Source organism: Callorhinus ursinus, unplaced genomic scaffold, assembly GCF_003265705.2.
Source record: "Callorhinus ursinus isolate GAN/ISIS: 27379988/994484 unplaced genomic scaffold, GSC_fseal_2.0 scaffold3, whole genome shotgun sequence".
In the NCBI taxonomy this organism is placed as follows: Eukaryota; Metazoa; Chordata; class Mammalia; order Carnivora; family Otariidae; genus Callorhinus; species Callorhinus ursinus.
Genome location: NW_027397065.1, coordinates 18,666,350 through 18,680,908, shown reverse-complemented (window position 1 = coordinate 18,680,908; position 14,559 = coordinate 18,666,350). Strand labels below are relative to the sequence as shown.

Sequence of the window (14,559 nt, the reverse complement as noted above, 5' to 3'; positions counted from 1 at the left end):
CCCCAGCACTGTGCTGAAGACACTGTTAAGAGACTCAATAAAAATGATAATTGGTTAATTATTTTCATTCAAGAAAAGAAATAAATATCATGTTTCCTGGAACATTTCTATTCAGGGGTTCACCGACAGGCACCGGAAGCTAGGTGCTTGTGAAGGTCCAGAGATACTAGTTCTGATAAGAAATACATGCAGTGACCAAAATAACTACACTGTCTGGGGACAAATGTGAATTTCATAAAATATTGGAAATACTGGGTAATAAACTTTAATCTGGCTATGAATGATCCCAATTATCACTGACCTTAGATTGGCAGGCACTCAAAAGTCTGCAAAAAGCAATGACTGAGAGGTTGTTAACAGCCTATTTTGTTACATATGAGAGTCCCTTTAGGTTGGAAATTTTCAAGAAGGAAAAGCAATGTAAATATCTGGAAGGTACTTATTAAAATGTATACTTTTGGTGAATTTCCAGAACAGTAAAGGTAATACGTAAGGAAATAAGAAGGTTAATTAACGCTGCGAGCAACCTGGTTCTTTTAGTACTAAGTCAATGCAAAGGAAAACTACTTTGTGTGTGGCAAAACTTTTGGAGAGATTGTATTTTGTTAATATATTATTTATATAATATTATATATTATTTTAAATTTCATTTTCAAATACCATAGCACATTTATTAAGACTGCCTACCCAAGACCTCAAAAATTCTCAGGATCTAGGTCCCTGTGTTCACTGGAAATTCTGAAATAGTTAAAGGAAAACTGAGTTCATGTTCTCTTCTGTGAACGTTAGTTTGGTTGACTGATGTTTTGCTTCCAGTGTCACCATCCTTTTCATCATTAGGTGGTTAAAGGCTGTGACCTTTAAGATGAAATGATCAAGAATCCAGGCAATCATTTAGGACCGGTGGTATGTGTATATGGAATTCATACTGAGGTTCTTCCAATCCCCGCCCATCGTTACAGGAGAATCACAGAATGCTAGTGCAGTACTGGCTCATCCCAGGTCATTTTCTCATTTCACAGGAGAGGAACTATAGGCTTGGGCCAGACTTCAGTCATCAATATCAAGGATGATTATTTCCTAATCCCCAGTTAAGAAATATTTCAAATCCTTATTCAAAAAATTATATGATAAAATATATTTGCGTTCTAACTTAAACTTAATATTTTCAATCATGGAGAAGTTAAAAATTAGAGTTCAGATTTCTTTAAGTGATTCAGTAGATGACTAATGTTGTAGCCTTACAGTGTTAATTTGAAAATTAACACAAATTTCTTACACATGACCTTGGGCAAACTATTCCCAAATCTAAGTGTCAGTTGCCTTAAATTCAGATGTCAGATAATGGGATTATTTCAGAAGAATTCTTACATGCATTATAAAGGTAGATGTGCAGCCATATTCTGGCTGTATATTCAGGAAAAAAGTTACTACTTTCAGAAAAAAATTAAACATTACTATTAAAATTGTATCAGTAAATCACTAAGAATTAATGAATTATACCTCTCCAAGAGAGAGATTAATGTTAGTGATCAATGCTGCTTTCATATGAAATTATTAATAAGCATTTAAAAGGGCATTCATTCATCTGTGTTACAGAACTAACAGAATTAAAGTTGAGAAAAAATATAATTTCAAACCCAGAGCTGTGACTTCACTTCAGTGGAACGGGGCTCTTCACACTTAATTTTAAGTAAAAGACCCTGATGAAATCACTAGACAGCTTCAACAAGAACAGAAGGCAGTGGTGGCTTTTTCTATACTTGCAAATTCTCATCTAGTGAGGAAAAGATGCCTTATTTTGGTCAGGGATTATTATTCATCAGAAGTGCCAGCAGTAACTATAATTAACTGAAACTACAGGAGAAATATTTATCCCCAAGTCAGAAAGAAAATAAGACTTAAATTATAATGTTTCATTTAATGGGGATGAAGTGAGGAAGAGAATTAAGACATAACTAGGGCTCAAAAGCACTAGCAGAATCTCTTTTCTTTTTAAAATTTAATTGCAAATGAGATCTTCAATTGGTCAAACGTTTGGATACTGACTGAGAAAGTACGATCAAAAGTAATCTACACCTAGGGGCGCCTGGGTGGCTCAGGCGGTTAAGCATTTGCCTTCAGCTCAGGTCATGATCCAGCCCTCCACAAGCCCCTCCACAAGTCCCTTGTTCCCTGCTTGGGCTCAGTGGGGAGTCTGCTTCTCCCTCTGCCCCTCCCCCTGCTCATGCTTGCTCTCAAATAAAATAAATAAAATCTTAAAAAAAAAAGTAATCTACACCTAGTGTTAATTACAATTGTAGATGAGATGAAATGATGGGATGATTGGACAAAAACCAGCCATCATAATGATGTAACGTATGGTGATCAACATAACAATAAAAAAACCAGCCATCATGCTTCCCTCTGGCCTTCCTTCTTACTATTATGTATGTATGTATGTATGTATGTATGTATGTATGTATGTGTCTGTCTATCTATTTTGTGTTATTGTGAGAGGCAAAATAACAGTGATTAAAAACCAAGACTTGGAGCAAGTCTGACTGGCTTTGAATTGTGGTTCCTTGAACTATGGCACTTGAGGCATGTGACTTAATCTTTTTATGCCTCAGTTTCTTCCTCTCTAAATGGGTTTATAAATAGGGTTGTTATGGGGATTAAATAAGTTAATGCCTCTAAAACACCTCGCCTGGCTCACAGGGAGGGCTATGTATGTGTTTTTATTATTTTATTATTCCCTCCAGAGAGAAAATTCAGCCAATTGAATGCTTTCTTTTACCCTGGGAATCCTGTAAGATGTGAAGAACTTAGCAGTAAGTGTGTGACTGAAATATGTTAGAAGTTTGGACTCTGAGTGAGTTAAAAGTTTCCATAGAAATTAAGTAAAATCCAAATATTCATAAGAATATTTAAAAAGTCTGTGAGTTCTTTTAACTGATAAGAAGCATCACACAAATGCAGATATTATTTTTTGATGTCCAGAGGTATGCAGTATATGCTGAATCAGGCTAGCAAATAGTAGTCCAATCAAATCTGCCACCGAGAATAGCAATCTGTAGTTTTAAATTTATTTTTCAATGAGTTTGGTTTCCAGAAGGCAACCAGAATAAAGACTAAGATTTTATACCTATCCTACTAATATTGTTTCATATAGGTATCAGACTAATGGTAGAAACCAAATGTTGTTAAGTGTAAAATGGAGTGTATTTGCTTCTCAGTTTACCTAGTTGAATATTTTCACAACTGTACATCATATATCACAGGCAAACATCAAGACAGATCGATATAAGTGATCAGAGATTTCAAGAGCCACAACTCCCATTACGGTAGAACACTGCCAAGTCATTTTCTGAATTTATCAAGTTGGAGTGCCAAATTTTACAGCTTTCCTACACATTCCAAGAAAATTCTCTCATGGATGCTGCTTAAGTTGAAGTAATTGATATTTAGTTCTATTCCTTTGGTGTTTAAAATTTTGAAATCTTGGGGCACCTGGGTGGCTCAGTTGGTTAAGCGGCTGCCTTCGGTTCAGGTCATGGTCCCAGGGTCCTGGGATCAAGCCCCACATCGGGCTCCCTGCTCGGCGGGAAGCCTGCTTCTCCCTCTCCCACTCCCCCTGCTTGTGTTCCTTCTCTAGCTGTCTCTCTGTCAGTTAAATAAATAAATAAAATCTTTGTTAAAAAAATAATAAAATAAAATTTTGAAATCATAATCCAACATGACATGAGTGGTGACAATTATAATCGTAATTATTGTTAATGCATTACAACATTTATTAAGTAGTTTCTGTGTTCCAGAACCTGTTCAAAGCACTTTCCATGTATTTTCTGATATAAAGAAATGTTATCTAACCCTCACTTCAACCCTATGAGGAATGTACTGTTATAATCCTCATTTTTATCAATGAGAAAACTAAAGCCCAGAGAATTTCTTTTTTAAACTTTCCCAGAGATCACATAATTATTGGTGTAGTTAGCATTCATTCAAAGCCAGGAAATCAGGCTCCAGAGCCTGAAGTGTTCCACATCATATCACCTCTGTGGAATGGTTTTCAAATTTTATTTTGGCCAAATGCAGAATCCTTCTGGGGCAAGCTGTATTGTGTGCATGCAGTGCACACACATGTGTGTGTTGTGTGCATGCATGTGTGTGTGTGGTGTGGAGTCTGCAACCACTGCTTCCCATTTGAGGCACGCCCTTTCCAGCAATAGCTGGAAATCTCCGGGCTAGTCTAGTTGCACCTGTCCAGGAAATTCCATGACTATTGGGAGAAGAGTCTTCAGAACAGGCCCACCAAAGGTCACCAAGATAAGACCTTATAAAGGGTGCTATTTGTGGATGTTTGCACTCTTAAAGACACACTAAATACACAGTACTTAGCCATCTTGTTCTTGGGAATGGTAAAGACTTTACAGCAAAGTTGGAAGATTCGGTTGTGCTCATCAAAGAGCTTGTGTCCACTAATACTCAACCCATTATGAGGTGGGAACTCAATGTTAAAGGCAGTCACCAGGGTGTGGGACCATGTGGAATTCAGACCAATCTCAAAGTCTACAAAATGGTGCTGCTTTTGAAACCCTTAGGTAGTCCTGGGCCTACCACACATGGTCACATCCAGATTTTTGAGCTGATCAGTATTTCACTTTGACCACTCAAATCAGTTGGATGGAATCCATTACTGTATTACAGTTCCAAAATATGGTCCATCAGTGGAATCTAAAGTGCTGCAGCATAAAATGCACCTGTATTGGGTTGCGCTAGTGCCAAGAACTATGGACATCAGAACAGGGTTCGGAGTAGAAGTCTCCAGCTTCTAAGCAGTGATGGTCCAGAGCTCCCGGGAGGTATATCTTAACTGGGCAAACCTATTAGCCCAGTATTTTGAGCACAACTGCAATGAAGTGTAAAGAACTTTCGTGCACATTCTACTTTTAAGTTCAGTCATAAAGTCCAAGTTTTAAACTCAGACTCTGTGACCTCATCGAAATTGGGTTAACATCTCTAGTGTCTCCATTTGAAAATTAAAATAAGTCTCAAAGATATCTGAAATGAGTATGAGTTATCATACTGAGCAACAATGATAGCCTTACATTTTTGTTTTTGTAATAATTCCATATGAGAAACCACCTTCTTCTTTGAAGCTAATATAATTCCTTATGGAACACTGGCCATTTTAGGGAGACAGTTAATTCTTCCAGACCATTAGGATCCCATTCTCAGTTTTGTCTAAAGTAAAGAAAGGGTATGAGAAAACCAAGGGAAAGTTATCCATCAAATTTATTCCCCTTACTCATGCCCTGGGAAATATACATGAATTAGACTACTAATATATTTTATTAGGGTATTATATGCTAATAACTTCCTACTTTCTTCTTTGCAAATGGAAGCTTCCTGAGGATTTGTCTTTTTCCAGCTTATACAAAGGAATGAAACATTCTCAACTAAGGTTTGCTATTACGTTGTGTTATGGTAAACAGTGAAAGAAAATTGAAAAGAAAAAGGCCTTCAGAAATAGCTTACCTAAAAACAAGTTCTGCTATTTTGAATTTAATGTTTAAAAAAGTTTTTGAATCAGAGTAGTGAAGTAACACTAAAATAAATCATTTCAGAAAGGAAATACATGCACATTTCCTTTCTATAATTAGGATTTGTGCTGTATGTTTCTGTGACTCATTGTTTTATTTAATTCAGTGACATTTACCTACATATTTAAAATGAAAGGAAATTTCCTGACCCAGATCCTGCAGAAACATTTTCTCCCTGGGCACTGCCATTTTGACCACCCTGTAAGGTATGAGATCTAGCAAGTAAATGTATTGGGGGTATTTTAAATATTTCTTTCTTAGAAAAGCTAAATAGGTTTTAGGAATACAGTGCCTTAAGTCAAATTATGATTTTTAGATGGACACTTATGATACCTATAAATAACTGCCATATTATTTCAAATTCAGGAGTGCCAGAGAAAAGTCATGGAATGAAGTATGCTGCAACTCTAACACTTCACACTTGAACAGAATTGTATTCTCACCAAAAAGGCCCTTCTGCCTTTTATATTTTCGGGTTGTATGAGTTACCATGTACTGTCCTTCATATAGAGGTTCAGAAAGACACTCGAGTCTCTCTGTGGAATGGATAGGGGCATGATAAACTGCAGATTTTCTAGGCACCACACTCAGAAATGTCAATTCAGTTGTTCTCTGATAGGATTCAGGAGTCTAGATTCTTCATAAGCACCGTACATGATTCTGATGCAATGCAATTTGGGTACCTCCTCTTGAGAAATAGTTTCATTAGATAAATTTAGAAGGAGTCAGAGCAGGGCTGATCCTATTTAAATATCAAGACACAAAAATCTGGGTCCCAGTTAATATCCCATTGAAACTATTCGATCAGTCCCAACAGACAGTGCTTGAAACTTCTGTGTGAGCAAAAGGCACCTCATGCTAATTTTTTTCAATTATAAATAAAAATCAGCTGGGTGTTGACTAACATGGCTTCCTGCAAAGCTGTATTTGAAAACACCAAGCTGGCAGCCGGCGCCATTCCAGGCCACGCGTGGATGGCTGCCATGCACCCATGTCCGTTACTTTTTCAGAGATTATCTCCACATGCTGCATTACCTGGCTTTCCACATTAGCAAGTAACATGAAACACAATCAATATGACAGAGACCACAGCACAGTGAAAGACGAAGATGAGACATCCATAGCTTGCTGGCACAGAAACCTGAAGGGAATAAGGTATTGTCCTCTAAATGTGGAAGCCAGTCCTGGTTAGAAATAAAGAAAAATCTCCAAGTTTCTAACTTGCTGGAGGTCCCCTCAGAAATAACTACTCAATTTTCCAATTAAGACAGTAACTGATAATGGAACTTAAGAAATCAAAGTCATAAAAATGGTTGTATTTTGCAAATCAATTGGAAGAGAATGTTGGAAGTATAAGATTCCTTTGCAAGGAACTTAATTACCTTAAAAGAAGGCAGCATATAAGCATTTCATACACTGAAACTTTACATATCACGTGCTGAATTTTCCGTTTCTTTCCATCGAGCAGAATAGAGAATACCGATGTGGTAAGAATTTGTTACTCTGAATTTCATGTGCCACCCTCCCCAACGTGATCTAGATATTTTTGGCCCTGGTAATTTTGGCTCATCGACTGAATGGAAACGGAATTTATGTGGTATCGGGCCAAAACAACAAACAAAAAAACTCAAACAAAGGTGATATCTGATAACCCAGATCTGAGTAATTTTTTTTTTTTTTTCTGATAAGTTCTTTTGATGGGTAAGTTTTTTCACCCATGTATTTTTATTCCCTTCAGATTTTGCTAATGTGGATGGTAGCATTTCATAGTTTGTTCTTTCAAAGAAGCCCTAAACGCACCTCCTGTGTGTTCTGGTTCCCAGGTGCCTTCACCAGGTAGGGGCTGCTGAAATGACAAAACTCTGCTTTCTGCTGGCCTCAAAGTAGACTCTAGTCTGTGGAATTTGTGAATTCTGTCTCTGACAAGAATAGCATTGCCCCTCTCCTCATGCTCTGCACTCTCTCTGGTATCGGATCCACCAAGATCCTTCTTTTGGACTACGTTTGCAATCTCAGCTACCAGGTCTGATTCTGATTCTGATTCTGCCTTTTCTGTAGGATTATATTTATGCACATGAACAACATCTTCCCTTTCTCCTAGCAGCTTGGAAAGTAGTGAATAGAAATCACCTGTGGAAAAAAGAGAAGAGATAAGGGGCGGAGGGTTGGTAAGATTGCAAAATTTACAAGATTTTGTGCCTAAAGAATACCATCTCCTGATTCGTCATAGTAAGTGAGAGAGAAGGCTGCTCTCAGATGTTCAAGCATGAGGGGGAAAAGATAATTTTCCAGAACAATGAAAAAAAAATAATATGCTTCACATTTCATTTTATATACCACATATTTATTCTGTTATCTCCGGAGCCAGTAACACCAGATAACCTCTATTTGCATATTAGTGGAAACAAAACGATGCATATGTGATTGCATGGCATGTTTCAATAAATGGTTTTCACAGTATAGCTGGATTGATTTGGAAGTTAGAGTTCATCAGATTTCTAAAAATATTATCAACAGCTACATCAGAAAGCAGCTATCTTCAAGGAAAACCCTTTGAAGTTGTCTTTCAAAGCCTATTAGAGGATAAGATACAAGAAATTAAATGTGTATTTTTCAGCATATGCTATGAAACACAAGAAATCTAACACATATGCATCTCTTTGGAAACTGGAAAACCAAAGTTTTATTATTATTATATTGTTGGCAGTGCTACTGTAAGTAGCTCCAGTTGTTCACTTTAAACAAGAAAAGAACGAATTCCAGAAAAATAATTTTGCTAGAAAACAATACTTTAAATCACTTTCAAACAAAAGAAAAAAATTTAATAAACTAATATCATTGGAATGTTTCATCAGTAAAATATACTTCATGTCATTCTATACTAAAAAGTAAACTTGGCTATGATAACCTAATTCCATGACAATAAATTATTTATAAAGCATTATGACAGATATAAGATATGACCATGAAAAGTTCACGAAGCATTTTAATCCTCATCATTTACATCTGTGGCTTTAAATCCATTTACATCAACTATGTGAACGGAAAACATGTTTATGTGCCCAATAGAAACATATATCTGCTTTCCTAAGTCAAACCCAAAGGTAACAAACACTCATTTCTTCTTTTTCCTCACCCTATTCTAAGTGTTGCTAATGAAATTGGTTATGACTGTGGAGTCTTATTGCTTAAGTTTTAATTACATTTATAGTATGATCAGTTAATATTTATAAAATCTTTTTTTATGACCAGTAGGAAGTGAAAATGATAACTGGTTTAGCTGTGGTACATTCCACTAAAGAATATATTATTTTACAAACTGGTGCAAGGCAATATGAAGTCTCTCCAAAATGATGCTAAGAGATCCTGTCATGTTTACAAATAGTCTTGGTTTAATGATTCAAAGTAGGTTTTCAATTCTTGCCCATGAAAGCTGCTTATCCCAGGTGAAATCTTCAATCAAAAAATAATTACCAAATAATAGGGCCAATCTCAGTAAAATGAACAAAGCAAATTACAACTCAACCAAATCTGTTAGGCCACGGTGGCATTTTGCCTCACAGAAAAGAAATTAATCAATTACTGCTAAATTCTCCTGCCCTCCACACTAAACATAAATAGTTTAATGTGCTGTTGTGCGATGAAACATTTATATAGAAAATAAAACGCAAGATTATTTCAGGGACAGACAAAAATTAGCATTTTAAAACTTGAATCCATGTCAGTAGGCTAATATTGATGGAGGAACGTAGACTTGCAACTATGCAGTTACTCAGGTGTGTCCGTAAAAATCTAAAAGCTGTGATGAAATAGCAAATGCAGAGTGCTCCGGTTCCTTTGAAATTGTCATTTACAATTATCACTGGGTTAGGAAAACAAAACTTTAGCAATGTAATGGGCTTGGCTGCACACAGGTTGCCCTGGCCTTAAGAAAACAAAGCTTCAGAGCTGCATCTCATTTATAGAGATTACATGTGTGTGTGAGAGAGAGAGAGACCACTAGATGGCTATCTCCTACATCCTTAGGCACAAACCAGAGAGTGTTTCTTTCTCTTCTGGGGTACCGGATATATGGAATTCTAAAATGTTAAGTGTTTTTCTGAGCCATATATATCTAACCTTGAGTGCAATGGATGGATGAGAAAATAAACAGAGGAAGTTGTGTGGTCTTTACCCCAGTTTCATTTCTCAATATTCCCTTTTTTCTTCTCAGTTTATGGTACAGCCATATGGCTTCCCCTTCCCTGAATGTCAACTCCAAGATGTTTCTTCTTCCAGCGACACGCTATCCCCAGTAACCAACTAGCTCCAAAGCCTTCAGATCTTACTTAGGTGTCACGTCCAAGAAGCCTTCCTTGACCGTCCGATTGGTCTGTGCCCCTGCAGTACTCAGGTCTTTCCCTGGATTGTTACTGCCCAGTGTTGGTGTGTATTTCACACCCGTGTCTGAATCCAACCCTGTTGCTTAGTGGCTATTTTGTGTCTTTAAGCAAGTTACTTAACATTATAAAGATAATGAATGACTTACTACCTTTCACAATTATTTTGATTTCAAGAAGTTAATGTAAAAGGCCCAGTCCAGTGTATACCGTAAAGTAGGTATCACTGAATTGTAGCTATTATAATTACCAGCAAAAAAGACATAAACTCTAGTTGCAACATGCACAGGCATCTGTTTCAATCTGTTGTTTACCTAAAATTAAAAAAAAAAATCACTTCTTATCTCATATTCAAGTATTGGGATTTTCATAATGGAAAAAAAAAAAAAGCCCTTTTAACTTTATAGCCCTCTATTTTCTCACCAAGTCACTATGGCTGATGTAGTGACTTGCTTCCTAGCTGTGCCAAAAGAAGTTGTATTTGCACTTTTTCTCTCTGTCTCTGTCTTTTTAGTCTGTTTTTGGAGAAAGAACTATCCCTACCCCAGTGTTCTGGAGGCTAGCCCTCCTAGAGCCTTTGCTATGTGCTTCCTCTTCTCTTTCCCTCCCCTCCCCCCCCCTCCCCTCCCCTTCTCTTCTCTTTTCCAATACAGCTTCTTTGCCAAAGACTTGACTCAGGTTAAAAGCACAGTCACTCTGCATTTATCTTGAGCGGTCAAGGAGGCAGGAGAGACCCTCCTCCGACATAGTATGTCTTTCAAACTTTTCTGCCTTCCCTTGTCCTTTAACAAGTTCCAGCACTGTCTAACGGTGCTCTCTGGGCTGATGGGAACAGCCTTATACCTGTGCCCAACATGAAAGCCACTACACACATGGGGCTAGGGAGAACTTGTAATGGGGCTAAAGTGACTGAGGAATTTAAATTTAAATTTTATTGTTTTTAATTAATTTATATCCAAATTTAAATAGCTACATGTGGCTACTGTCCGCCACATCGGACAGTGCAAGGCTACTTCACCCCTCCTCATATCCCCTTTTCTTTCCAAAGCCAAAGGCATCTGCTTCCACATCTTCCTTCTCACCCTGTATGACTTCTTCATGAGTTGCTCAAGAGCTCCTAGTTGCCAAAGCCAAGAGACCCTGCATCTTGACCCACTGGTTCCTTCCGAAACTCTCTCCTTATAATGTTCTTTCCAGATCTTCTCCACCTGTTTTCTTTGCTTTCTCTTATTCTTCTGCCTAACATAAGAAAATGTTGGTGTTTTCTAAGGTCTTTCCCTGGAATCCTTTCTTCCCCCTGGTGAAGGCCTCTTCCTACTAAGAAATATCAGCCATTCACCAGGCTTAGCTGCTGCCTCCAGACAAATGACCCTCATATCTGGAGCTCTCCTCGTACCAAATTGATATACAAAACCACCCTCTGGAAATTTCCACCTGGATGTCTGTTTCATAGGAATTTTGAACTTGACATGTCTAAAACTGAGCTCTTAATCTTCTCCCCATACTTCATCTTTTTTATAGTATCTCTCTTGATGTTGAAATATGTTTTGGGTCAATCAATCCGGAAAACTGGATTTGTCCCTCTGTCACCAGTGAATCACAAAGTCCACTGATTCATCAATGCTGATATATCAACGTCATTTTTTCCCTCCCTACCACCAGGACTCATTTGGGATTCTTATCATCTGATTGGCATGCTGAAATTCTCCTCCCCTCTTCCCTCAGAACTGATTTTCATCCCTGCCTTCAACGTCAAAGTCTGTCCGTAATGGTATTTAAGCTGCTTTGCCTCCGTGGAGCTGACCTGTGATGGCAGCCCATGACCCCTGGACACTCCCTGGTTATACCCCACCTTTTTCTTAGCTCTTTCAACATACGTATTTCACAATGCTATTCTCTAATTTTATTCTGGCTCCCACTGCTAAAATGACCATGTAATTTAGTTCCCAAACTGGGACAAATTTGAGAAGAAAAAGGGTGTTGTTAATATTTATACCAGGCATGAACTAGGACGATCCTGGAAAAACTGGGATATACAGTTACCCTACCTACTGTTGACAGAGGTAACAGATAAACAACTACTTTATAAACTACACATGATAATAATAGTAATAGCTAACATTGTTTGTGAGCTTAGCATTACCCAGTTACTTTGCTGAGTTGCTTTATACAATTTAACACATTTAATATCTACAAAATACTCCTTGTCCTCATTTTAGATGAGGAAATGAATGGTGAAGGACTAACCTGCATATCTGGGAGGAAGCTGAACTGGGATTTGAAGGAGCAACCTGAATGAGGGGCCCACCTTCTAACTTATCACTATACTGGATCCAGGTTCCCCCCCCTTTTTTTCTATAATGGCCAATAATCCCTTTCCTGTGAATTTACCTTGGACTTGACAATCTTACTATATTTAATTTTTTTCTTCTATTTAACTCTTCTGAGCCCAGGTGCTGGTTGTCCTCTTTAACAGAGCAAGTTTCTTTTTGTCCTTTCCTGGCCTGTCTTCTTCATACTATAATATAAGATGCTTATAAACTAGTCAATATCTATGTATGATAGTGATTTGCACAAAAATGGCCTAAAGAATAATGACTGGCTTCCTTTGGTCTGAAAAAGTAGTATCTGTCTCTTCAATAGTTTTCACTTCCCCCAGCAATATACCTTACACGGATGATCAAATTCTGTAAGATTTTCTTAAAAATTTTTTTGTACATTTAAATTATCTGGGAAGGGGCAGGTGAAAAGGGATAAATGTGATTTTATATGAAAAAAAAAAACAGCTCATTTCTTACCCACTGTCATATTTCCAGTGATTAGTACTATACCTATCACAGCAGATACTCAGTAAATTAATCTGAAATGAATAATAATTTGTTAAAAATGTCACCCTTTGCTTCTGCCATCAACAGAAATAAAAATATTTCTTTGATGATTTTAGGCTGCAGTGAGTCCGTTTCTTTTTTTCCTCAAACTTTGATTTTTATCTTACAAAATGCAGAAATGTTCTAGTTCTTTAAAGCAATTTGGCTGAGTGGGTCTGGATTTGGAAAACATAACTGTGGTAGCAGCTAATGTGTCAGGAAAAAGAACACAGCATAGTAGGAGAAAATCTAAAACACTACCAGTTAAACTCCCAATTCGTTAAGTTGTGTGCTTGCATTAACTACTTCATGACTCAATGGGCATTTTTCTATTTAGTAGGGACCATTCACTATTCCCTGCCATCAACATGAAAATTTCTTTGGTTTACTTTCCGGAATATGGTGAGATAAACTGAAAGAGAAACATACGTTGAAAAATCACCCCATGAGTTTGGTTTTTTTTAAATAAAATGCTTTAAAATTATTGAATAAAAAAATAAGTATCTCTACTTTTAGACAGTGTAAAATCTTAATTGTGGAGGCATTTTAAAAAATGATCAGGAACATTTTGTTAATCTTCAGAATATGAAGTCCCATTTCCCACACGCGTCACTAGGACTTTATTACCTAAAACAAACAACTTTTGTTATCGCTCTGTGATTTCTATGGTACATGGAAAGTAAACAGAATGTTCATCAGCAGTTTAGCCACTGACAAAATATGCCAAGTAACCAGGCTAATGAGACTGCAGCATGGAACATAACTGATTAATGAGAGAGATATGAGGAATGGAAAAATAAAAGCGTTTCTTCTCAGATTTTAATATTTTGGTTTATAACCCAGTCATATTTGATTTTCCCTTCTGGTTAGTTGATTCGGTTTATTAACTGTTGACTTATCACTAACATTTATCCTACTAGCCTTCCTGAAATAAAACATGATCATGATGACCAGCTCAAGGATCGCAAATGAAATAAACTTTATTATTTTCTTCTTTTACTGATTTGAACAATCAAAATGCCCCCCCTTTTCTTAAGAAAATGAGACAAATATAAAAAAGGAGAAGTTAGCAGATGATGGGTTTTGCAACTACCATGCGTACAGATGTTTATCAGAAAGCACAACTGTGTGATAAATGATCATTCTCATCTGCCTACTCTGCTATTAGGAAACCAATTCAAAACAGCATCCACTCAGCTTCCCAGAGCCTTGGGGGGTATTTAGAACTGTGTTTGATAGATGAGTTCAATATATAAAGACTTGTGAGCTGCTCATAAATCATAACAAACTGATAACTTTTTAGCAAATGGGGACACAAACAAGAATTGTATCCTCTTTCAAACAGCAAAGTGGCATTGTGGGTGCTTGGAATTAGCCAAGAAGATGTTACTTAAATCATTTGTACTTTATTAGGGAATGAAGGGAGTATTCTATTTTGGACAAAGCAAAGAAATATAAATTTTAGTTATTAAGCCCAGACTTTGCTTCACTCCTCTCATAAATGGTTTACCAACTGTTACTTTAACAAGCTGTTACAGTAGACTACTAGTCTTTTTAACTTGCAACCTTGTTCCCTTGATTCTGCTTATTTGATAAAACATGCCAATGGTAATTCATTTTTGTTAGCATAAAACCACTGTGAAATTATTCTGTTTCACAGAAGGTGTCTGAAGACCTTTATCTATCTGGGGTCACGGAGTGTTTTCCCTCTACAAATTGTATTTTTGT

General features: G+C 37.0%; 2 protein-coding genes across 23 annotated transcripts in view; one reads left to right on the top strand and one right to left on the bottom strand.

The window, feature by feature from the left end:
• The window catches only part of GIN1 (gypsy retrotransposon integrase 1), a 92,105-nt gene extending 86,245 nt beyond the window's left edge, over window positions 1-5,860 (top strand). Inside the window, exon 9 of the transcript XR_012376965.1 lies at window positions 2,745-5,860. The gene's annotated coding sequence lies outside the window, so the exon portion shown is untranslated. The remainder of the gene's footprint in view (window positions 1-2,744) is intronic.
• PAM (peptidylglycine alpha-amidating monooxygenase) overlaps window positions 1-14,559 on the bottom strand; it is a 277,932-nt gene that overhangs the window by 35,339 nt on the left and 228,034 nt on the right. For 14 of the 22 annotated variants that reach the window (XM_073888613.1, XM_073888650.1, XM_073888658.1 and 11 more), the window contains one exon: window positions 7,386-7,715. The exons of the other annotated variants lie outside the window; for them this stretch is intronic. In XM_073888613.1, the coding sequence (XP_073744714.1) occupies window positions 7,386-7,715 (330 nt within the window). The remainder of the gene's footprint in view (window positions 1-7,385; window positions 7,716-14,559) is intronic. 22 annotated transcript variants of the gene reach the window in all.